The 25,912-nt window shown below is 38.3% G+C and overlaps 1 protein-coding gene across 1 annotated transcript; it reads left to right on the top strand.

The window, feature by feature from the left end:
- The first annotated feature begins 440 nt into the window (after positions 1–440).
- AP4E1 (adaptor related protein complex 4 subunit epsilon 1) lies at positions 441–25,581 on the top strand. Its single transcript, XM_075713690.1, has 21 exons — positions 441–602; positions 1,125–1,196; positions 2,076–2,199; positions 4,437–4,510; positions 5,929–6,050; positions 7,117–7,276; positions 7,834–8,000; positions 8,623–8,696; positions 10,798–10,920; positions 11,010–11,119; positions 11,396–11,535; positions 12,918–13,030; positions 13,165–13,283; positions 14,010–14,312; positions 15,606–15,720; positions 17,795–17,930; positions 19,082–19,337; positions 20,118–20,693; positions 22,717–22,901; positions 23,732–23,889; positions 24,358–25,581. Exons 1-21 carry the CDS (start codon positions 441–443, stop codon positions 24,519–24,521), a joined length of 3,453 nt encoding a protein of 1,150 aa, XP_075569805.1. The 3' UTR covers positions 24,522–25,581.
- The last annotated feature ends 331 nt before the right edge of the window (positions 25,582–25,912 follow it).

Below are 25,912 nucleotides of genomic sequence, written 5' to 3'. Positions count from 1 at the left end.
CAGCTCCACCTTCCGGCTCAGCCGGGGCCCATCGCAGCCACGGCACGGCCCGCCGCCCACTTTGGGCGGAGGGCAGCGGCGGGCCGGCAGGGCCGGGACTGAGGGAGCGCCTCCCGCACTGCCCCGGCCGCCCGCCGGCGCGGCCACCCCCGAGGCTCCTGCCCGCCCCTCACGGCGCGGCGCCACCGCGGTGCCTCCCCCGGCGCCCGGGCCTGCGGCGGGCGGGGCGGCGCCGCCGGCCCTCACGGGGGGCGGGCCCAGCCCCGCGAGCTCTTCCCGCCCCCAGCGGCGGTGCAGCGCCCCCTGCCGCCCGGCGGGCGCGCCCCGCAGCCGGGGCGGTCCCGGAAGTGCGCGGCGAGGCCGGCGGCGCGGCCGGGCCCTGCCCTTCCCGCCCTTCCGTTCCGGGCGGCGGCGGGGAGCGGGCCGCGGCGGCAGCCGCCATGAGCGACGTGGTGGAGCGGACGCTGAGCGTGCTGCCCGGGCTGCTGGGGCAGCACGAGCCGGGCGCCGGGCCGGGGGGTGCCGGCGGCCCTGGCAGGGTTTCGGCCTCCTCCCGGCTCGGGAGCCTCATCCGGAGCATCACGGCGCTCACCTCCAAGCATGTACGGGCTGCGGGCGGCGCCCCGGGGCGGGGCGGGCCGGGCCGGGCCTCCTGCTCCTCCCGCTCCTCCCGCCGCGTCGAAGCGGGCGGGGGCCGGGCCTTCCTCCTCTCCCTTCCCGCCCCGCGGCCTTCCCGAAGCGGCGGCGCGGCCCCGTGGCGCGCTGCGGGCCGCTGAGGCGCGGTGCCTTCTGCTGGGCTGCGGGCCCCGTGCGCGGTGGCGGGGCGCCGGAGTCTCCCCTCAGCGCCGGGGCTGTGGCCTGTTGAGCTCCGGAACCCGACGATAAACCTCACTGCAATGCATATTCATGGGTTGCCGCGTTACGCTCTTCTGGGGGGAGATGGTATGGGAAAACCCGGCCGCAGAGCGTCGCCACCTGTACTCGAAACAAGCAGTCCGGTGTTACTGCCATAAGTGGGTTTGAGGAGGCAGTGGAGTAAATTAACACGTCTTCTTTGACTTTTGTTACGTATTGTGCCTCCAAAATTTACGTGAGATTAAAACAAGAAGTTTAATCTTTTCTAGGAAGAAGAAAAATTAATCCAGCAGGAACTAACCAGTTTGAAAGCGACAGTTTCTGCCCCCACCACAACACTTGTAAGTTCTGTGAGTGGTTACAGGCTGTGGGAGCAGCAGACCAAAGGTGAAGCGTTCTCTTTTTGCCAGGTGGAGTGTACAGGTTATCTGCACTATAGATAGTGTGCAGGTTTTTTGCATTGTAGATATTTAATCGTCAGCATTAAAAGGTACCAATGTCTGTGGTTTTGCAGCATGGTTAAAATAGTGAGGATATTGTGATTCTGTCTGATGTGAATAAGCCGTAACAATACGACACCCAGAGTCTGTCATTCTGTAGCTTCTGAAATAATGCAGGCAAAAAAGCTAGGTAATGAACTGCTTCCATCAAATAACGTTCTTTGCAGGCTGACGCTGTTCTTACAATTTGTGCTATATAGGAAGCTGTGCTTTGTTGTATGCGCTTTTGCTTGTGTCTGAGGTGCAGGAGTTGATATATTCTGGTTTGAGTTAGTTAATGCATATCTCAGTCCCATGGGTGAGAGTTTTTGAAGGGAGAAATAAGGTTTTGCCTCGCACATAGTGATAACCCATCCTAGGTCAGTGTAGTGATTGGTAAAAAATAATTTGCATTAGCAGTGTGGTCATCTAACACTTCAGGTAGTTCATATTTTTCTGTTATAATTAATTTGGTATTGATCACATGCATGCTAATCAAAATAAGATAGCATGTTTAAGAGTTGTATGTGGGAAGCTCTGCTCTTACAGTCAAAAACTGATACTGATTTGCAGAAGAGGTTCAGAGCAAGGGAAAAATTATGACTACCCTGATTTTAGAAAAGGGATGTGAATGCGCATATGTTTCTATCGGATAAAGTCCTCTGCTTCATTAGAGTGGTGAAGAGGAGCATAAAACATGGCTGACTTAAAATTTTCAATAATTTATTTTTGGTATTTCAGAGACTGATGAAAGAATGTATGGTGAGACTCATCTATTGTGAAATGCTGGGGTACGAGTCTTCCTTTGGTTATATCCATGCAATCAAGCTTGCACAGCAAGGGAATCTTTTGGAGAAAAGAGTTGGTATGTGCGTGGAGCTGTAGCCTTAATAATATTCTCAAACTGTATTTTAAAAATTTATTAGGATTTGTAATTCATGTAAAAATACAACTTACTTAAAATGTTATTCTATTTTGTGGTCTTGTTTCATAGTGTCTCACTCCTCTCTGAAAATAATGAAATCCCTAGTTTGTGAGCTGCTTTGTATCTGCTTGTAGAACAGAAGGCAGGGGAAATTAATTTAAATCATCAGTTGTTCTTTCATTGTGCTCAATTGTGGCACCAATAAAAAAGTAGTTTACGAGAAATTTTGTTAAAAAACACATCAAGCTGAGTTTCTGACAGGATATGGTTTCTTTTTCAAGTGCTGTAGTACAAGAGTAGGCAAAAGATGTTAATGTCAGACAATTTCTGCAAGCATAGTATTGGTTTCCCAGTAGTTAACTTAGAGATAGTTGTTTAGTATTTTTAAAAGGGCTTATTGCTGTTACCAAAGTGGCCCTAGAATATTTTCTGTTTTGGTGCTTGTAGGACTTCTTTAGTTTAGAAACAGTTGTAGGAAATGAGGAAATAGGGAGGTCCTTATAGCATAGGTGCAGAAGTTCCTGAAGAAATCTGAAAGGCTAGTTCAGATTTCTTTGAAATTTCATGCCATTGTGATTTCCTTGCCCGCCAGTGTCGCTGTTAACTTGTTTCCGGTAGATTTAGTTTGGAGTAGCTGTCAGCCTGTCTTGTCTGGAGAATTTCCTTGCAGTTGCTGATTCAACTGCCTAGTGAAGACATTTCTTCTTGTTTGCAGAGAAAATGGTTTAACTCCAAGCAATACTATGTCTGCATACACAGAAGGAAGGCAATGTCTTGCGGGATATGCTTATTTGATATCCTTTGTTTGAATTCCATCTGGATCATGCACTCAAGTATTGGAGTTTCTAGGAGAATGCGTTACAAGTGATGATTTAAAGTTGCTTTATACCTGAGTAATGAAAGCCAGTGCAGATGCTCTGGTAGGGATTAAGAAATTCTATCTTCACCAAACCTGGGAGGGCAGGTGGTAAGCTGTTCTGAAGAAAACTTTGTGACCTCTGTAAGTGTCAAGAACCAATGCGTCTTGTTATTAATCGGTTTGAGACCTTTCCACACTAGGCTTCTTTTTGAGAAGTCTTTGGTGAAGCGGCATTATTTTTTTAAATATAGGTGGCTTGAAGTTCTCTGGACACAAAGCACCCTTAAGCTTTGGTCTGGTAAAAGGATGTTATCAAGAGTGTGTGTGGTTGGGTGGGGGTGGTTTGGTTTTTTTTGTTGTTGTTGTTCTGCAGTTATAGGTGATATATGAGGATGACCTTGTCTGTTCTTGGTGCAGTATACCAAAGTCTGTGTTAAGGAAGTGTTGTCAGTTGATCCAGTCAAGATGGGTTACTCTTTTACCCAATGTGAGCCTCAGTGAATGGGAGTGAACTACATTTTTGCAGGTGTGCTAAGCTGATCAAGTGCATAGTTTCACAAGCAGATAGATCAGTCTGGTAGCCCAGACAATACAGTTATTTGTATTGAAGTTGCTCGTTTTGATCCCTAAGCCCTGAATGAACAAAACCTTTTTTTAGATCCACCTCTGTAATACAAATATTGTCATGAATTGTGGCACCTCCCCACCCCCCCATAAGTCCCTTAGTTTAAAAGGAAGAGGGGTCTTGAAGAAAAAGGTGTCTGGCAGGTTTCTTTTCTGGGGTTCCAGAATTGTTTCCTCCTTGTTAAGAAATAACAAGGGAATATTTGGCATAGGATGGTGAATTTACTTCTGTATTCCAAGTTGAATATAAAATTTATTTGAAATGGAACCTGTATTTTTTGAAAAAAGAGAAACAAATATAAGTCAGTGCATTTGTTGTGTAGTCTAGAAGGAATATACTTCTGTCCGTGCAGAGAAGATACTTGTTTTCCAGGATGTGATTTCTCATGGTGTTCTTGGCTGCTCTTTAGCTATAACAGTATTATAATGTCTCTTATTTCTCACAGCTAATGAATTCTTAGCTGTTATTTGTTGAGCTTTACTGCAGCTTAGATGCAACTGGTTTGCCTGGAAATAAAAGAAACTCGATAGTTAAAACACAAGCAACTGTCATCTGACAGTGAGGGGTTTTTGGGGGGTTTTTGGTGGGTTTTTTTTAATTGTTTGAATTAACTTACTACAGACAGTCTTAAGTTTTCTATCTTGAAGTTGCTTATTGCTTGTAAGTAGTAATGCAGGCTGCTTTCTTTTATAGGTTACTTGGCAGTTTCTTTATTTCTCCATGAAAATCATGAACTGCTACTTCTACTTGTGAACACAGTTGTGAAGGTACAGTGTTTTTGGAGGTCTGGAGGTAAACTAAACTTGGACCAATTCTTCCCATTTTGTGTCACACCACATCTAAGCTATGTACTCATTAATTCTGTCTTGCTGTCTTAAAGTTGCTGTTTCTTTGGTTAGCAGTGAAAATTTGAAATGGCTTTCCCTGGCTTTTTAATTTAGTCTTGGCATTCCTGCTGTTGAAGCTATAATTTTAAATTTTTTCAAAGGAGATATACCATAAAATTTCCTTTGTAAAATGTACCAATTCTATACCTTCTCAACTCCAGGAGGAGCCATGCATGCATATTTCAGTGAAAACTTTTGCTTTTAGCTGACAGGAAGTATCTGTTGGCTTCTTTGAGTTCTTTTGATAGAAAATGGAAATATGCTTTGGAGTGACACTGAAAATCTATTACCTAATAATATTTCATAGGTGGCATCTTATGTATAACTGCCTCTTACATGGAGCAATTGTGACTTACAACTCTTCCTGCATGATTACTTTTATGTTACAGTAGGCTGAGGTCACATAAATTATAGACTGAAAGTGATGTTCATTTTGCTGTTGTGATTGAAAACTGTTTTATAATCTTTAAAAATCTGACTTGAAACTAGTAAGGGTATAGAAAGAAGTGAAAAAATGAGGTGCCACAAAGAACTAAACCAAAATGGGCACTAAAACCTATCTGGGACAAATGGTCAGAGCAAATAATGATATGAGCTGGAAATCTTACACGTTTTGTTTGTTTTGAAAAATAATTCTAGTCTTGCATTTCATTAATTCATCCATCCTTTTTTGGTTTAAGGTTTCAGTGAGCTAAATCTGCTATTTTTAATTGTATTTGGGACAGACTGTGAATTTTTATTCTTCTGTAGAACGTTACATGTAATTTGCATTCTCTTCTTAGGAAGTAGGTAATGTCTTATTTTAGTGTACATATGTAATTGGCAGTATTATTGAGCTTGCCCTTTCTTCTTTTTTTTTTTTTTTAATTCTTTGGGTGAGATCAAAGGCACTAGAGAGAATACTGTTGAATTCTGTGAGAAGTGACTCACCCCGCTGATCCAGCTGGGGACTCAGCATAGTTTTGCAATCATCAAACTACTTCAGTAGACAAATGTTGATTGTAGCTCTATATATTAATCTTGCATATGTTTAAAATATGAATGTAGTTCTGTAACATGAATGTGAGGAGCTGCATGGTCCTTCTTCATGTATAAGAGAAGAACTTGGTTAGCTCAGTGAGATCTGACACTTCTCAAACACAAGCAGACAACAGAATGGCTGGCAGCAGGATGCTTGCTGTAGGTGGGCTGTGTAGGTGGGCTAGATCCAGCCTGCTTGTGAAAGGTTTGGGGTATGTCTGTGCAGAATTTAAAAGTCTAAATGAAAAATGACTGTCTTATTTCAATGACTGTAACAGGACTTACAGAGCACTAATCTAGTAGAGGTGTGCATGGCATTAACCATTGTCAGCCAGATCTTTCCACGGGAGATGATTCCAGCTGTTCTTCCCCTAATAGAAGACAAGCTACAGCATTCTAAGTACGTATCTGTTTACAGAGTTCCAAGTGGCCTTGTACAGTTAAATGACTTCACTTTGTAAGTAGTTTAGTAAACTGGTGTTTTTTCTCTGAGTCAGTCTTTCTAATCATTACCTTCAGAAAATGTTCCTCTCCTAGTTTTTCTCTTGGATTCTTGTCTCATTTATTTGCAGTCTTGACTGAGTATTGAATAGGTATTAATTTTTTTCATAACCAGTTTTGATAGGTAAATGTAATTGAATTTTCTCTTGGATTCTTGTCTCATTTATTTGCAGTCTTGACTGAGTATTGGGTAGGAATTTTTTTTCATAACCAGTTTTGATAGGTAAATGTAATTGAATTTTCTCTTGGATCCTTGTCTCATTTGTTTGCAGTCTTGACTGAGTATTGGATAGGTATTAATCTTTTTCATAACCAGTTTTGATAGGTAAATGTAATTGAATTTATCTGCTGGAGTCCTTGTAACAAATACCTGGATGAAGAAGTGTTTGTAGAGTAAATGGAGAAACAGATCAGGATCCTTGAAGTACTTGACCAGTACTTTTTTTTTTAATAAAGCTCTGTATAGAAACTTTGTTGGTAAAAGCATATCTGCAGATATCAATACCCTTGAATTGTTTGATTCTTAATTTATAATATCCCATACACAGAACATAACATTATAAGTGTTTTGTTGATTAGCAAGGGAACTGCAGAATGAACTGACTCAGTAACTTCTAGATCGGTATTTTTTGGAGCTGCACATGTGACCACAACAGATTAGTAGTGTCCAGTTTCATTGTTTATTTGGTGCCCATTGTTTTGAATTGTCAATCTGATATAAAGCCCTGCTATGCTTTTAAGTTTGCTTTGTCACTTCCTCGCTTAGACGGTATTTGTAAAGTCATTTGCTATCAAACATATAAAACATGGGTTCTCATCCCTCTCCAAATCATGGTGTTCTGATGGCTAGCCACATAATTTTACATTGCTGTAGAAATAACAAGTGCAAGTTGTTTTGGTAAGTCAAGTACTTAAAATATACAAGCAGCTTCATTTTGTTTTGTGTAAATCTCATTTCACTTCAGGGAAATTATCCGAAGAAAAGCTGTTCAAGCTTTATATAAGTTCTATCTCATTGCTCCTAACCAAGTTCAGCATATTCATGATAAGTTCCGGAAAGCCTTATGTGACAGGGATGCTGGAGTCATGGCTGCTTCTTTGCATATTTATCTTCAAATGATTAAGGTAGGCAAAGAATTACAAGCACAACTGAACTTAGGAGCTTTATATATGTTTTTTTTTTTTTTAATATATATATTAAAAAAAACATTTTAAATACGCGGTGTACTGCACAGAAGTTTTGCAGAAAAAAAAGTTACTTGTCATTGTTAGAAAAGTTAATTTATGTGATCAGGATACCTGTTATGTTTGTTTGTGCTAGCTCTCCATTTAGCTTGACAGATCCACTTCTTGCATGACCAAATGCTCAGCATCATTGGCATCCTTAGAGGATCTAACTTTTACAGTGTGTTAAAGGATTTGCTGAAATTTGCTTGTAATTTTTTTTTTTTTTTTTTTACTGTTGCCTCCAAGTTACATTCACTTCCTTTCCAAATGTGGGATAAAATAGCATAGGTTTAAAGTGAAGAGCTTACAAGTGTTGAGGGGTGAGAGTAGAAGTTTGATTTAAAGAAATAAAACTATCAGTGTAGGTATTTTGATCTTACTCAATTTGTGGATTATTTTTACTTTTGAGGTGCTGTATCAAAATGTTTGAATTGTATCTCTTTTTCATTATTTAGGAAAACTCATCTGGATACAAGGACTTGACTGGGAGTTTTGTAACCATCCTAAAACAGGTAGTGGGAGGAAAGCTCCCTATTGACTTCAACTATCACAGCGTGCCAGCACCATGGTTACAAATTCAGCTTTTAAGAATATTGGGGCTGTTAGGAAAAGATGATCTAAGGTAACCAGATCTTTCTCTGTAATTAATACTTTGAAGGTACAAAGAATACAGTCATGACCTGTACCTCATAGACAGCTTCCTGTTTCTTTTTTTTTAGAAGAGGATTTCACTGTTGACCTTCTTATACATTTGTTATTAACCAATACAGTGAGGGGATACTTTCTAAACTGCAAAATTACTTTCTTAGCTTCTGGATTGGCTAAACAATTGATTGTTGTGGAATATGCTTAAAATATATTTTTGCTGGGACTTATGTTACTAGGTTACCAAACAACTGTGTGAAAATCCAGAGTAAAGATACTTTAAAAAGTGGTGACATTTTGTGAGGACCTAGTTGTCTGTGATCCTTTTCTTGTTTGTTTTATTTTTTTATACAAGCAGTGAGGGAAGTATTTTTATTCTTGTGATATGGTACATGTTTCTTTTGAAAGCTGCAAACATCTTGTTAGATGCCATTTTAGAAACGTGCTATAGAGCTCTTCCAAGTTAAAGTGAATCTGTGGATGTGAATAATTTGTGTTACAGATTTCAATACTACTGTTTGAGCTATTTGGCAAAATAAGACTACATGCTTGTTAATGCTGCAAATAATTTTAAATATTTTTTTTTTCTCGTTAAACAGGACAAGCGAATTGATGTATGATGTTCTAGATGAATCTTTAAGAAGAGCAGAGATAAATCATAATATTACATATGGTGGGTGAAGTTATTTTATGTAATTATCAGTATTTGGAAAGCGTGAAAATATAAGTAGTTGATAATGCTAAAATATGCGTGCAGCACTCTTGAAAAGTCTAGTTATATTCTTAATATACAACTGTATTCTTAAGTGTCCAACTAGTAAATTGTAAAGCAAGTGATGCATTGCTGTACAACGCAGTTTTTTATCATTCAGGTAAAATATTTTTATTTACTGGGAACTCATGTTGACTGAAAAGCCTCTGTCCTGTGTTTGCCTTGCCCCTGCCCTTAAATACAGAAAGTCAGCTTCTTCATGAAAGCTCTAATTGAACATTGATTAAGTTTGAAATAAATGATAAAAGAAAAATCCTAGTGAAACAGCCCTGTTTATTAGACATGCTTAGATCTTCTTTTCACTGCACTGAGAAAGGCAATAAAAAGTGTGCAAGAGTGACAGCATCAATTCCCTACAGCTGTGTAGGGCTTTTTTCTCTAGCCGCAGTTAAAAATTACACCTCAAGAGTTCAGTGATAGGTTGCCTGTGAAAAGATGATTTTGGCACACATCTCAATTTAAAATTTCTAGAATGTTGTGGAAGACTATGTTAATTTCATTATCTCCTCAGCAGAGGAAGCTGTCTTTGCTGCTAGAACAAAGCAAGAGGAATAATTATACTGTGAAGTTTTTCTAATAAAAAAACTGAGCAATTTATTGGCATTTTTCTTTGCCTTCCCCTCCCCAGGTCTTAATACCTCCCCAAACACCCAGATCTGATGTTCTAGAACCCTACATTAAAGAGCTGTTTCACTATTAAGGAAAGGCTAGCCCCCCCCATTATTTTATTGTTAAGTAAAGCCCCATAGAAGTTGCCAAAGCACCTGTGCTAATGGAATGGGAAGAAAATTGAGACTTTTTTAAAACAACACTGGGGGGTGGAAGAAACATGGGCCAAAGCTCTAGATGTCTAATGCCTACTTGATACGTGTTTTGTGAAGCATTGTGTAAGCTTCACTTCCACTAAAAAGGGAAGCTTTGGGGAAGTATTCTCTTTTAGTAAATAATACATGAGGAAGCCTCTGTCAGACATTTAGTGTATTCAGTTTATTGCTTCTGTTCTTTTAGGCAAGAACATGCAAGATATTGGGAGGTGTGCTGCCTTATAACACAGACAATTTGCAGATTGCTAAGAGTTAAGCAGTAAATTTGTTTTAAGCACTTAAGGGGCCAAAGTGGGCAGTTTATTATGATTTATACAAGGACATAGAATGTAGGTATGTAGTTTTTGTTCACATACGATAAGCTTTTTATAAAACTTGAGTTGATTATCCCAGACAAAAGAAAAATACAATTGAGTGATTACTCTTTCTTACACAAAGTCCTTGGTTATTGTATGTTTCTTGCTGCTTGTAGGCAACTGAGTTGTTAATATGCTAGTCTTTCTGAGATTTAGTTTTGTAATGCTTAAGAAGAATAAGTGGTTGTCTGTTGGACAATTCAGTTAGAGACTGAATTACAAGAACAACTGAAAAATCGTCATGATTTTAAATGCCAGTTATCTTGGAGAGAGTCACTTGGTCTGAATCTTTGCCCAAATTGCTTGCCACAAAGGATTAATTACTCTTTTTTGTTCAGTTTACTTCTAGCTTTTTCAGTTTAATTCTAGCTTTTTCTCAAACTACTATGCAAAGTTGTTTTAATAAGGATGTTTTTGGAGTGATTTGGCTGTTGGTAGTAGCTAAGAAATAATATGAATTATTGAAAAATATTTTGTCTTGAATGCTTTATAGTTGCCCACTAGCTTTCTAAATAAAGACCGTCCCAGTCTAGCCCCTTGAACAACTATAGGGGACTTCAAGGTTTGAAGAGCTTTAAGGACAGACTGTTGTATGCACAGTGGCAAAGGCTAATTAAAAAAATATGTTTATACTAAAGGAGATAGTCTTTCATCCTGTTTTTACTTGTGTAAGTATAGACTCTGCAGTTAGATTCAGTGGGGGTGGGACAACACTGCAATTCCTTCACACAGTCAATGAGCTTGTTTGCTTGTTAAAATTTTTTGCATTATAGAAGTATTTAATACACATTAATTATGTGTCCTTCTCCCTCCCCCTGACAGCCATCTTGTTTGAATGTGTCCAAACAATTTATACAATTCATCCAAAATCTGAACTACTTGAAAAGGCTGCCAAGTGCATTGGAAAATTTGTTTTGTCACCCAAAATTAATTTGAAATACTTAGGTAAGGATACTGGATTTCATTAAGATGTTTTTAATTTGATCATAGTAGTATACATTCTATTATATCATTTCCAATCACATATATTCCAGGTTTAAAGGCTCTGACCTATGTTATCCAGCAGGATCCTAATCTGGCACTTCAGCACCAGATGACAATAATTGAATGTCTGGACCATCCAGATCCCATTATTAAAAGGGAGGTCAGTGAATTTTTAAATGCCAAAAATTAACTTAAATTTTTAAGATGAGTGATAGGTTTTTTAAAACGAGTAGTGTGAAAGACATGTCTCAGTTATTGTAAGAGCAGTTATGAACCATATTAATGTGACAAGCTGTGTAGATAAGCAGTGTATTTCATTTAAGACTTGCCAAATAGGGTTGCTTAATTTGGCATCATTCTAAAGTGTTTCTGTTTGCCTGTTTCCTTTTTTGAGTCATCAGAGCCAATTAAATATATTTTTTGCTTTCTCTTTCAGACTTTAGAGCTTCTCTATAGAATTACAAATGGACAGAATGTAATTGTCATAGTTCAGAAGATGCTTGACTACTTAAAAGAAAGCAAGGAAGAATATGCTATCATCAACTTAGTTGGCAAAATAGCAGAACTAGCTGAGAAATATCCTTTTATTTTTCTGAAGCTTTGGAGTCAGAGCTCAGGCAAATGTAGCATTTATACCTTTCAAAGCATCTTTCATGATCTTTTGAAGTAGGAAGTGTTACAGCTGTGCTTTCCACTCTTTCAAATGACAAAAAAATATGCACAAGAAAATACATTAAAAAAATGACCACAGTGTTTCTTGTATTTCACTGAGAGAAAGTAATGGCACTTGAAATACTTTATTTTGGCTTTGGTGTTCAGCGTTAAACCTTGTATTCTTATATTAAAACTTTGAAGCCTACACCACTGCGTGGTGAGAGAGATCTCAGTGCTACATTGGGTGCTGTTCTGTAATTGTGGGAACAATCCTCCTATGAAAGAACTCACTTTATGGATTTTAAGAATAACACACTTTCATAGAAATAAAGAAAAGATTATTTAACTATGCCAAAAAGATGAAAGTGATGATTAGGTGTTTGGCATATGGTGGACATTGCTGTTAGATTTGCCATTGCCTGATTTGCTGTATGTATTCTTGTCTGATAATTTCAGTTGTAAGCTCTTTCTAACAGATTGCTCCCATAACATCCTATTTGTACACTGCTTGGCACAGAGAGTAGTGTACAAAAAAAAAAAAGCTATGTTGTCATGCAGTATGCAAAAATATGACAGTAATATTAATTTTTCTGTACTGTTGAAGATTTCTATTCAGTAAGTGTGCATTTTCAGGATTTATTTGAGGGAAGGCAGAAGCTAACTTCCAAAGTTAGCAAAGGCTGATTGAATTGTAAATATATAAAAAAAGCAATGCTGCTTTCTGTGGAGCACTTCAAAATGTTTATTGTTTTTCACCAAATCAACAGCAAAACACTGCTGAAAAGAACAGCTACTCTATCATTGATCAAGTGATATTGGGTAAACAAACTCAAAAGATTATGCTGGAAAGCTAGCATGGAACAAGTGTGAACTTAAAATACAGTAGGACACATTTCCAGAGCTAAATCCTTGTGTGAACATGTAACTGTTCCTACTGTGTGCAGTCTACTTAAACTCTTATTTTTTACTCTAACGTTTACTCATGCACAACTTAAGAAGTATTGATTGGCAAGCCAGCAAATTGCACATAATGGATAGCTGTTAAGTTCATGCACAGGCTTTTTCAACAGGGCCGTAATTTAAGACTTCTCTACCTGACCGCCAGTTTTGATGAAGTTTAGAGGAAAGACTTTATAAAAGATACAGGAATATTTCCTCTTTGGTTAGATTGACCATCAGGCCTCCAGCTTACTGGGGAGAGCAAGATGGGTGGCTGATTGTGGAAAATTTGTTTCCTTAGGAAACACACTAAAAAAGAAAGAAAAAGTTAGGCATTAGCACTTCATTCCTTAACGTCTGGACACGTATGCCCCTAACAATGAGTGGTTCATCCAAACAATGAATGCCGTATTTTCAGTTGGAGGTGACGTTGTGCATCCTGATATCCCAAACAACTTTCTGAGGCTGTTGGCTGAAGGTAACTCTCTGAATGCTCTGAAGAATTAGATGGGTTCCTTAATCATCTGGCTTTTTTCTTAAAATGCACTTTGAAATATTTGATGGGAGGTGTTATTTGTGTTTCAGGCAAAGTATATGTTGCTTTTTGTCTAGGATTTGATGATGGAAAAGAAGATGATCAGCTACGGATGTATGCAGTGCAGTCTTATTTAGCATTACTTGAAGAGGAAGATGCATTGTATCCACAGAAATTCCTTCAAGTTATGAGTTGGGTAAGGTAGATACATGGTCAAAATTGAATACACAGATACGAGGGAACTGTCAAAAGTGGTGATGTTTTTAATAAATATTTTTAACTTTTTAATTTTAGTCATGAGTATTCTGTTTTTACTTGAAGTCAAAATAATATGCTGAAATCTGGTTTTAGTGACCTCTTTTAGTGCCTGAGGACTACTTAGCTTATCATAGTTTGTGGAAAAGCTGACTTGCTCCCTTTAAGGCAGGTAACTATTGGAATGGCTTAGCAGCCACATGAATCTGACTGCATGCTGAGAGCCTTTCTGTCTTCGTCAGGATTAGGCGAGATGTGGTTGTGAAATGCATTTTTAGATTTGCAGGTGACTGGCCAAGTGATGTGCTAGTATTGTCTGGCACCTGGGTAAGCTTTACCTTCCACCCAAGGAAGAGGCTGCAGTATGAGCAAATCATGTTTTGTAAGGGCCTAATTGCTATATTTAGCTTTCTTTTCAAGACAGCTATTTGATTTTTAAGAAGCTAAAAGTTGGAGTCTGCTGAGATAAACACAAAGGTCTTTTCAAGCCTTTGACATTTAAAACACAAAATGGTGAAGAAATAATTTAGAACATGTTTAAATAATAGTTTCTTGAATGTGAGGTGGATTTTACTGTGTTGTTATTTAGTACTACATTCTAATTTCAAAACGGAAGGCACTGCTCTGTGTGACTAAATGCATATTTTTGTCTGTTCTTTGTGAATAGGTGTTGGGGGAATTTTCCAGCCTTGTTACAGATGTTGATCCAGAAGTTATTTTGACAAAGCTGTACGGCCTGCTGAAGAAGACTTTTGTTACCTCTGAAACTAAAGCGTGGATAATGGCTGCAGTCACCAAGATAGCATCACGTACCTCCTGTTCAAAAACAGTTGACAAACTAATCCAAGAATTCAGCAGCTCTCTAGACACCTACATGAGACAATATGCATTTGAATTGAAGCATCTGTGTGAAGACAAAGCACTGATGAAAAGCTTGCTTCCACTTGATGCTAGTTGCAATGACATGGTGGTAAGACAGCTGCAATGTGTGTTCTTCATGAACCTCTTTGTAGTGCGGGGGGGGTGTGTCCTGGTTTTGGCTGGAATAGAATTAATTTTCTTCCTTAGCTGGCATAGTGCTGTGTGTTGGATTTAGGATGAGAAGAATGCTGACAACACACTGATGGTTTAGTTGTTGCTAAGTACTGGTTATGCTAGTCAAGGACTTTTCAGCTTCCCATGCTCTGCCAGGTGCACAAGAAACTGGGAGGGGCCACAGCCAGGACAGCTGACCCAAACTGACCAAATGGCTATTCCATACCATATGGCATCATGCTCAGTATATAAACTGGGGGGGGTTGGCCAGGGAGCAGCGATCGCTGCTCGGAAACTGTCTGGGTATCGGTTGGCAGGTGGTGAGCAACTGCATTGTGCATCACTTGCTTCGTATATTATTATTATCATGACTATTTTACTTTATTTCAATTATTAAACTGTTCTTATCTCAACCCAGGAGTGTTTCTCCCTCTTACTCTTCTGATTCTCTCCCCCATCCCATTGGGGCAGGGGTAGTGAGCGAGCGGCTGCGTGGTGCTTAGTTGCTGGCTGGGCTTAAACCATGACAAGGGGTTGAATATTTTGGTAAAAAGCGTTTTCAAAATGAATGATATTTGACAGTTCTGACTGGTACCAGTCTTTGGTCTGTTGAAAGTGAGTTTTCAGAAACATACTTTTTCAGGCATATGTGATGAATCATAATGTTCTATACTGAAAGATAAAGAACCGTGGTGTTTAGATAGTAAGCTGGAATGGCTTTTAACAAAATTATAATTTCATATGCTGGTTTTTTTTTTTTTTTAAAGACAAGTTAGGCCTGCTTTAATGATGTGGTACTGCTTTTTAATTCGAACGGTTTGCCTCCTATTTAGAAACAACTGATCTTGACAGTGAAATGTCCATAATAAATGATGGAAAATAGTATTGATATTGCTGAGGATTTTGAGGGGTTTTTTTTGAATTCAGTATTTTCAAATAATGGTAGGATCAACCATTTTGGGAAAATTCCGCTCTGCTTTTTTCTTTTTTTCTTGTTTAGACAAAAAAGATCAATAGTGGAGGAGTTGAGTTATAAATCTCTAGCTCAGTCTGTTTCAACATACTTGCTTAACAATTTCTGTTAATACAGCATCTTTACTGGTAGATATGGGAGGTGTGAGACAGAAGATCCTGATTTGCTGATGAGACACAATATTATTCTGGTAACATCAGGGTCATGTATAGAAAATACTTTCATTGCTTTCTCACTTCTCTTAATTCTGTGTAGGTGGATGCTTCCTTGTCTTTTCTGGATGGGTTTGTGGCTGAGGGACTTGGTCGTGGTGCAGCACCGTATAAGCCTCACCACCAGAGGCAAGAGGAGAAACTTTCTCAAGAAAAAGGTGACTGTTAGTTTACTGCATTTACTAAATAGCTGGTAAATTACCTGATAAGTATGGACTAGCAATCTAAGTGTACAGTTAATACTATTTCTTAAAGTAATACTATCTTAATACATCTCTTGTCTGTAGACTTAGCTAAGTTCAACTTAGATCATCTCTCTAGCTGGTATCTGTAACTGTTCATTTATTATAGGTTGCTGTTCTGCAGATGAGAATGTTTCTCTGGTGGTCTGTGGGTTTTGAAATGTGTGGGGATTTTTAAAGTAAAAGCAAGGGATTCCTAACTTTACTATACTGAGCACCTAGTCCTGACTGGAATTATAGTTTGCAATAGTAACCATTGTGAACTTATTTTATAATGCAAGCCTCACATTTCTTACCTAGTGTAGGTACAGTTAAGACAGCAGTACATGCTTTTATTTATTTAAAAATACCCCAAAACTTCATCTATAGTGCATTTTTTTCATTTTTACTTTTTTGCCATGGAAATACTCATTTACTTTATTACAGCCAGTCACATAAGGATTTCTTTTAGATGCTTCTTAATAATTCACTTTGAGGTTGGAAAGCTTTTCTAAAACATTCTTTGGCTTTGCTTTACCGTTGAGGAATTAGAAAAAAATTAGTCTCATACACTGCATTATCTACAATTAAATTATTATTTTTAAAAGAAGATTTTGACTGTGCAGGTTAATGCATACAATGAATAATACTGTCCATTTGCTTGCACGTGTAGCTTGGCAGAATTTAACACTTTTCTGAGATAATTATAAATAGAGAGTATTGCATCTTAAAGCCTCCACTCTAAACCTGCTAGAAAATTCAAAATTTTGGTGCAGAAATGTTGAACAAGGTCAAATATGTTGAAACTGTACTGTGTTTTCCATGCATGTAAAGACCAATGAGGGATACGGTCTACTGTATGACAGATTGAGCTCATAATAGTGCTTCATATTGAGGTGTTGAGAACAAAATTAGTGGTCTTTACTGCTGAAGAACACCCATTTAGTACTCTGGTATTTGCAGTGTTCTTACAATTTTACAGGGAAGCCATTGTAGGAATCAAATTATGAACTGCTGGGTTTTTTTTCTCAGTAGTCCAAGTATTGATTAGCATCTTCCAATGGTTCATAAATATTCTAGGAGGTAAGATATAGGTGAGAGAGAATATTCAGAAATAATCTAGAAGGGGAGTCGACTGAGTTTGTTGAATTCTTTGTTTATAGATAACTAAATTTATGGGTTGGTAGAGCTTGAGTATCTTTTATGTGGATGCTGTTTATCACAAAGCCCCTTGGATCTCTGTTCCTTCTTGCTTCTTTATGGGACAGGACACTTCCTTAGCACTGCCTCCTCCTTTATCAGTAGACTTCTCTCATCCCAGATGCCCAACAGCTTTGCCCTGCTGCTTCACTTTGCTGGGAAGAAGAAAGTGTAAGGCTGGGGTGAGGGTGAGGGAGAGGGACTGTACGCCTTGATAGTGCCAGGGCTGCAGAGGAGAGTCTGCGCTCTGCTTTGTACATAACAGTGACTGTTTATGTTATAGTCCCAAAAAATTTTTAGAAGCTATTCAAACCACATTTTGATTTGTAAAGCATAGCTAAGGTGGCTGGTTCTGAAGCCTGATTTGCAAGTCTTAGTGAACATGATTTATCACCCAAGATGTCAAGTACGTTTGCAAAGCAGACAGTGACATATGGACATAATGCTGTGGACTCAATGTTACTTAGTCTCATGAACAAATGGAAAAACTCGCTTATTTAGATCCAATACAGTACTTCTGTCTACAAATACTAAGCATTGGCAGCTGTTTTAGTGATACACTGTAAAGTCGCTACTTCTGTTTAATTTCAGTATTTAAAACCAAATACCAAATGTATACATGTTTTAGATAAATCCTCTGTGTGTCTGAAAAACTTAGTTGAGAACAGAAACATCCATTTTTAATGAGGATAGGATCCTGCATGGGAAGCCTGAGAAGTGCAGCAGTACAGCATATTTAATATCAGAAAATAGATTTCTTTCTTACCTTTTTATGCCTCATTGTAATGTTAAGATTCTGTCTGTCTTGCAGCACTGAATTTTGAACCTTATGGATTGTCATTTGCTTCAAGTGTGTCCTCATCTGCTATTACCGGCAGACAGTCCCCCACTGGTTTATCTTTTGGTTCTGATACGTCTGGTAATAGTGCTGAGACAGGGCATAAAGAGTGAGTTAATTTTGTGTTTTAAATGAAGTACATCTAAGCTTCTGTTCTTCTCAGTATCATGTGTCTTTGCTTCTTCATTACATGGAACTAAAAAGAATGCAGTTGAACTTGGAAACCTCTATTGTGTAAGAGGAAACTCAGATGGCATCTTCTTTGAAATAACTAGGAAAAAAGCTAATGCAGTTAGACTGTTTTTCCACTTTCTTGACAAAATACAAATTAAGTGATAGTTAATGCAGTAAAATTGGGACAGGATTACCTGATACCTGATGATGACATGATTAAGTATTTTTTTTTCTCTGGCTTCTTTCTTTTTTTTTTTAGGCTGTGCTTACTTTTCATGGGCTTACAATAATGTGCCTTTTAAGGAAACTTTTTTAGATAAAAGTGAGGCTAAGATTCACAGTGTAAGATTTGCAGTTTTCTAAAACTTAAGGAGTATAAATTCCATATCCATAGTTCCATACAAATTAATAACTTAATTTATGCACTGGTAAATTGGTATGCAGGAAACCTTGGGAGTCTTTTCAGATTCTTTAACCAGTTTGTGTAAGAAAATTTGAGTGAGGCTTTTAGGTGTAGGACTTGGAGCATTTAGCCTGTGTCTGTTGAATTAACTTCTGCTAGAGTTCGGGGTGTCTGAGAACATGAACACTTTTCATGAGAAATAAAAATACTTTCTAGGTATCTTCTAACTTTCAGTCTCTTACGTTAACTTAAATTATTTTTTTAAGCAATCAGCAATAGAACTATTCCCAGAATCTTTCTCCTGGTGAGGAAGATAGATACCATGTTGCTTGTATTCACTTTTAAAAAATTATTCGAATACATTATAAATGTAATCTGAAACTCTGGACGAGTTGGCAAATGCAGTCTACTACTGACTGCAGGTGTCTAATGCTGACTTAGCATAGGTCTGTACGTAGGACTATATAGCCTCATCCACGTTTGCATTTGTGGGGTGTTTTAAAAGTAATGAGTGACGTTATGAACATAGAACTTTATGCAGATGCAAAAGTGTGTGTTTATATTCCACTCCTCACTGTGTATATCAAAGTACCAAAGTTGTGAATGGTGTTTAAAGTAGAGTGTTGGCATGTTTTTATGAATGTGGTGTTCATACGGTTGATCCTGCTTTGTTTTGTTTGTAGGACAAATACTCTGAAACTTGAGGGAGTACGCAAGCTATGGGGAAAAGAAGGCTATCTTCCAAAGAAAGAAAACAAAGTAGGGAAAGAAAATGAGCCACAAACTGTTTCTTGTGGCAGGTTATTAGCAGGACAGGTGGGCGATCCTCCTGCATTGCGGTCTGATCAAGTTGCCAGCCTCTCTGAGGAAGACAAAGAGAAGCAGCAGTTAGCATCAACTTTGTTTATTGGGCTAGGATCAAATGCTGGTGTCAGTCTGGTAAGTGGTTCTTTTGAGACTTAGCAGTTTAAAGTTTATATATTGCCTTATTTACAATTACGGATATTTATATGCAAATGGAGATCAAATTAGTGTTGTGGTAAAATGAGGCAAAAAACCCGAAGTGATTGAAAAACTATTGAAAATTACTTTTGTAATCTGATGATTTGTTAAGAACCTGAAACGGGTTAGATACTACTTGATGAACTGACCTCTGGAGCAGGTCTGATTCGGTAACTAGAACTTCGATCTGTTTACATGTTGTGCTGCAAGTTTTAGTCTCAGTTTTCCCTAACAACTGTTCCTTGACCTAACTTTGCAGAGCTGTTGGCATTCATCTGGCAGTAAGGCTAGAGTTTGATGCCCTATGTCAAGACCATTTTTTATTTATGTATGGTAATACGCAGAACATTAGAGTTCACCATTAGGTAACCTTTTTAAGACTGGCATTATCATATTGGCCATCTCAAATCTTGGCATTTATCACTGGTATAACAAGAAAATGTTTACTTGTGCTTGCTTTTTAATAGGAGCTTTAATTTATCTTTTAAAGAACCTAGAGTCATTCTTGCATTATAGGCTAATCCAATACCCTGTAAGAAATACAACAAAAGCCTCTTACTGGATGCATTAAATGTTTGGAATCTATTTGTGTTTGTCATCTGAATTGATTCCTTGGTCATTATTTGTCCTTGCTCACTCTGTTTCATGCTGTTAACAGTTACACAGCTGGTTGCTAGAAACTTCCCCACCCCCTTTTTTTTTCTTTTTCCTTTTCAGATGGGGAAAGCAGACACGGTTACTCAGAAGTTCAAAAGAAAATCAAAGATAAATGAAACTCAAAATACTGAGGAAATGTCAGACTTCCAAAATAGTGCTGCTTCAGATTTTGGTCCCTTACTTGATACAGTACCTATTAACATGGAAGACTGTGAGGAAAATATACACACAAGCTTAAGGAAAGCCTCCCTGTGTTCTTCAGATATTGTAGAAGATAACTTAGCATTTGAAACACCTCAGTCCCTAAAAAAATCTGGGCTGGATGACAGACTTTCAGATAGTAGGCTGTCACAGTCGTCTTTGTTTGCTGATAGTAATATTGAAATTTTTCAGCCTTCTCCAAGTGCTCAGTGTGAAAGTGCCAGTAAAACACCGTTGGTCCCTTCCTTACCAGAAGAGCTAGAAGAGCTCGCTCACTCTGAAGTAGTGGAGCTTTGTCAGAGTGATGCCTTAGCTCTGTATTTATGTAAGGTGTGGACAGATAACTCTTTGTTGCTCATTGTTTTTGTTTCAAATAAAACCACTTCTGCACTTCATGCTGTGAACTTAGTGTTTGAAGAAGCAGAACACTTTCAGGTAAGAAACTTTGTTTCCATTATAGTTCAAATTCACTTGGAACTTCTTGCTTTTTGCTTGCATTTACGTGTGCAATATTTGGTTTAATGTAATAGCCATGCCTTTTTCCCCAAAGCATTTTCTTAAAACCTGTGGTATGGCTATTACTCACATGCTAAAGAGTGATGAAGGAAATAACAATCCTAAACTTAGTGTCATTTGGTATAAAAGTTAGCATCTTTCTTTTTTAATTCACCTTGACTTTGTTTCCTACTGCTTGCCTCCATATAACAAATATGTATGATTTTTCAGTTCTGAATTCAGCTTCTTCCTGGTGTTTAAGACTGAATGCAAACCTAACCAGTCATACTCAGAATGGTATGACTTGAGTTGCTGAAGAAATCGCCATGTAACACTTTGGGTGTGACTACTGGGCTTGTGCATTCATTTGTGTTTATCCAGGGAGGTGATTGTCCCCCTGTACTCGGTGCTGGTGAGGCCACACCTGGAATACTGTGTCCAGTTTTGGGCCCCTCAGTACAAGAAGGATATTGAGGTGCTGGAGCATGTCCAGAGAAGGGCAACGAAGCTGGTGAAGGGTCTGGAGCACAGGCCTTATGAGGAGCAGCTGAGGGAACTGGGGTTGTTTAGTCTGGAGAAGAGGAGGCTGAGGGGAGACCTTACTGCTCTCTACGGCTCCATGAAAGGAGGTTGTAGTGAGGTGGGTGTTGGTCTCTTCTCCCAAGTAGTTAGCAACAGGACAAGAGGAAATGGGCTCAAGCTGCGCCAGGGGAGGTTTAGATTGGATATTAGGAAAAATTTCTTCACGGAAAGGGTAGTCAAGCATTGGAACAGTCTGCCCAGAGAGGTGGTGGAGTCACCATCCCTGGAAGCGTTCAAAAAACGGGTAGATGTGGCACTTTGGGACATGGTTTAGTCTAGTCTACCCTTGACTGGTTTAGTGTGGACTTGGTAGTGTAGGTTAATGGTTGGACTGGATGATCTTAAAGGTCATTTCCAACCTAAACGATTCTGTGATTCTATTATCTGATAGCAGACATGATGCAGTTTCTTCCTGCACATAAAACTTGTGTAAGCCTGCTTCAAGGGTGGGTTTTTTTTTCTTCTCCTCCCCCCCAAGACAGCAGTCACATTTCATTCTTGTTCTCATGCATTCAGTTGATGTTGGAGAGGAGTCAATTTATTTTTTGACTTTGGCTACATCTGGGATTTAATTATGGTTTGTAAAAAGCATGTGATAGTCTTGGTTGAAACTTCACTTAAATAATAGGAAAGCTATTTTGGAATTGCTTGTCGGCATGACTATCCACAGATCTTCCTGAAAGAAGCACAGAATTATGAAACCTTGGAGACACTCAGTGAGTGTTAACTGGATAAAGAGAATTAAGCAGAATGTTTCTTTTAGAATTGACTTAATCAAGAACTGCTAATTGGTTATGAAGTCTCCTTCCTTCCCATTTCTGACTTGAATCAAACCTGCCATGGCATTGATAGAAAGTGGGCATCTTGTGTCTAGTTTTTCCTTATAATTCACTTGTTTCCATTACCACAGATAGATTCTGTGTTACTAGTTTGTTTGGAGAGGCCAGGGACTGCTGAGTAACCTTGAAATTATCCATGTTGTTAGGGATGATTTCTCAACTTCTTGCTTTTAGCATATAGCTTGGGGTATGTTGCAGTGTTGCTTGCTCTTGTATATTAGTTTATTTTGGGACTGAACTACATAATTCAGATTCTTGGTCATCAGTTCTTGGTCTACTCTGAGCAATCATTTGGGGGGGGGAAGCCAACTGGCAGAGAGATCAATTTCTTCAGTGTTTTAATTGTCACAGAATTTTAGATGTTAATGATTGATTTAACCTCGATGAGAGCTGAGAAATGGTAGCTCTGTTCACTTGCCAAATAGTCCAAGAAAAATCAATTGAAATAAAAGGACTTACACAATTTTATAGCTGTATCTTAGCCACTTACACAACTTGACAGCAAGACTTATATTCTATATTCCTTTTAAAAAATTATATAGATTTTGGAGAGTCCCACGTACCAGTTTTCTGTAATTGAAGCTCAAAGTGTGGAACATTGCCAGAAATATGTGTGGATGGACAAAATCTGTATACAGGGAATTCTTTCTGGCTCCGTTAATTACCAGTCAGAGATGGAAACTCACCTCGAATTTTCAATAACTTTATCATTGTTGGACTTCATCAGGTAAATAAAATAAGCTGCAGTTTTTAAAAACGTGTGTACTCAAATAAGTACTAGGCAAGAGCAGGATTATTTTGGGTATTGATTATGAAAATACAAGGCTTCATCTTGAGCAGTAATTTTAATCTGAGATGACTATTAAAGATAGTAAACGATAATTTATGCACTTACAAAAAAGGGGCAAAGTTCCAGGAAGAAGTACAAATCCAGTGAGAATATTGACAGTAGCTGCAGGTTAGAATGGTCTTGAACTACAGAATGCGTTTTTGAGGAGCCTAACAGAACTGAGTGAACAGAAGGGCATCATGCCGTTTTAAAATACGGTCTAATACAAACATGTCAAAATGGAGTGAGTTGAGTACAGAGACACATACATTATATGAAAAGGCTGACAACTTCTGCACGGGAAGAAGAAAGCTCATTCTGTTAATTTTTGAATGCTGCATTTATTTTAGGAGTATAAAAAGCAAATGTTTTTTCATAGACTCTTCTGTTTTATAGTGAAATCCACCTTGTTTTCCAAAATAGTGTACCTCTCATTGAACTTGTTTTGTCTCTTTCAGTGGGCAAATATCTCAAGGCCATTCACTTTGGTCTTCCGTTTACATAGAATAATGTATTTTTTCTTAAATTTCTAAATTTTAAAAGTAAGGAATAGAAACTTTTTTTAAAATGTTAAGCTGGGAAGAGGAGGGGTTCGTTTAAACTAATCTGTATTTGCGTATTGCTTGCTCTATTGTCCATTTGCTTCCAGATAGGATTTTTTGGGAGACCAAATATATTCTGAATAGTGTATCTTATTTTGCTAAGATATGTGGTGCACTTAATTTTAGGCCCATGGAAATGACTACAGAAGACTTTGGGAAGCTGTGGTTGTCCCTTTCCAATGATGTGAAACAGAATATAAAAATGTCATCTTCTCAAGATTCCCTTTCAGCAGCGCTGAATACACTGCAACAGAAGCTGAAACTCCATATAGTTGATATTATAGGTGAGTGAAAGTATACTGTAAGGTTGCTTAAAACCTATAATTTGTTCCAGGAAAGTAAGTGCATGGAAGCAGGTATCTTACAGTTTAAGGCAGGGAACATTTAGGAGCATAATAAGCACGGGAGCATTGTCCTGTGGACTTTTTTTGCCTTACTCAGGGGTCTATGTGAAGACTGATGTAAAGGTACAAGTGTACAGCAAACAGTAAATTTTACAAGGGAACAAACTGTTGCACTGTGAGGAGTTTTGGACAGGACAAAACAATGGGAATGACGCTATATGACAAATATGAAGTTGGGATTACATACAGGAGGCATGATTTTTGGTGACATGTTAGAGGAGTATAGGGGTAAGAGGAGAAGAGAACAGCAGAAATGAAGTTTGAGAGAAAGATACATTTTTTGTGAACTATATTATAGCTATTGTTACTTGTTACTTGATTTTTTTCTGTGGCCTCTGTTCTTTTAAGGTAATGAGGGAATACTGGCATGCCAGCTACTTCCATCTGTGCCCTGTCTGCTGCACTGTCGTACTCACTCAGGGATGCTGGCTTTGTGGTTCAGATCGCCTTGTTCTGCTCTTCCAGATGGTTTGCTTTATCAGTGTCAAAAGGTGATGGAGGAATCCTCATAACAATAGTGCCTGCCTTAATCTGTTTGGTGTGTGAAAAGTAAATCAAAGATTTATACAGTTGCACAGGTAATTACCAAAGCTAAATTAGGATACTGCTTCTCAGAAGTATTAAGTTTTCTTCCAGCTGGCATATATCATGTGGACTTGGGGGGAAGAATGATGACCTAAATTGCACCTGCAAAAACATGCTCAGGACTGTACAGTGACTACAAGTAATCCACTGAAGTATTGTTACCTGTTTAAGTGAAATGTATATTTCTTAATTTTGTTGTAAATTACTGAAAGTATTTATTTTTATTATGCAGCTTTTATAGATGCCAACAATTATTCCTCATGGCAACTACATAAATATGATTTTTAAAAAAACATATCTCCATTATGAGGTCAGACTTGATCAGTTATCAGGATCATCTAATTTTATTTTGATAGTTTTTCTAAAGCTATTTTTAAGCACTGCTGGCAACAAGACCTCTGTTGGTGGTTGTATAAAGTAACATGTAGCAACAAATGCATGTTTTGAAAATAGTTAAAAGATTTTAGTGAGCAACACACTTCCTATCATCTTTGATAGTTACCATTTAAGTGGTAATGTCTAAGTAGGTTTTTGATAGGAGGCAGGCATGTGAAATTGTTTGAAAGCACCTCACGGGGGAAGATCTAAGGTCCTTCAGGTTAGTTCCTGTCTGCAGTTCTTCCTGCCTCGTATTTCGGTCACACACCCTTTCCTTAGGGGTCTGTGACAGTTACTGAATATTTGTGCATGTCTAAAGATAAGTTTCATGTGGATCAAGTCTGAGATGACTGAACTGGGGGTAGTTGGCTGTGGACATGTTGACTAGTTGGTAGTTGGCTAGTGGACATGTTTATTGCTCTCCAGTCAATCATGTAAATTTAATCAGGCCAATATCTCTGTCCGAGGAAATTTTCATTTATTTTTACTTATAATTATTTATAGTCTCAGTATGACTCTTCAAACCTTTGACTTGCACAGATGTGGCTGTATTGTGTGTGCATGGCTAGGAACTGCAGTAAGGCGTAAGTGATCTAAATCAGAGCAGCATATGTGATAAATGTGTCTGTCTAGATTGTCTCCTTTTCTTCCGACATAACCTCACAGTCTTGAAAATCCAGCAATCTTTATTCAGATGCTAAATGAAAACTTTAATACTGTTTAATATTATTTATAACTGATCATGTTTTTTATTTAAAAACATCCAAGATTGTACACACGGTTCAGACATGGTATAAATGGATTCTACAGCAGAATTCTCTCCTTTATGTGTTTAATATTAACAAGGAGATTCTCTGTTATATTTCAACATTATTGATTCTCACCTCATAAGCACTGGTTGTAAAGGAAAATAAAATATTCTGTTACTTTGCTAATGTTT

Source organism: Pelecanus crispus, chromosome 7, assembly GCF_030463565.1.
Source record: "Pelecanus crispus isolate bPelCri1 chromosome 7, bPelCri1.pri, whole genome shotgun sequence".
Taxonomy (NCBI): domain Eukaryota; kingdom Metazoa; phylum Chordata; class Aves; order Pelecaniformes; family Pelecanidae; genus Pelecanus; species Pelecanus crispus.
Note: the sequence above shows the minus strand (reverse complement) of the source record. Positions and strands in the feature narration are given on the sequence as shown.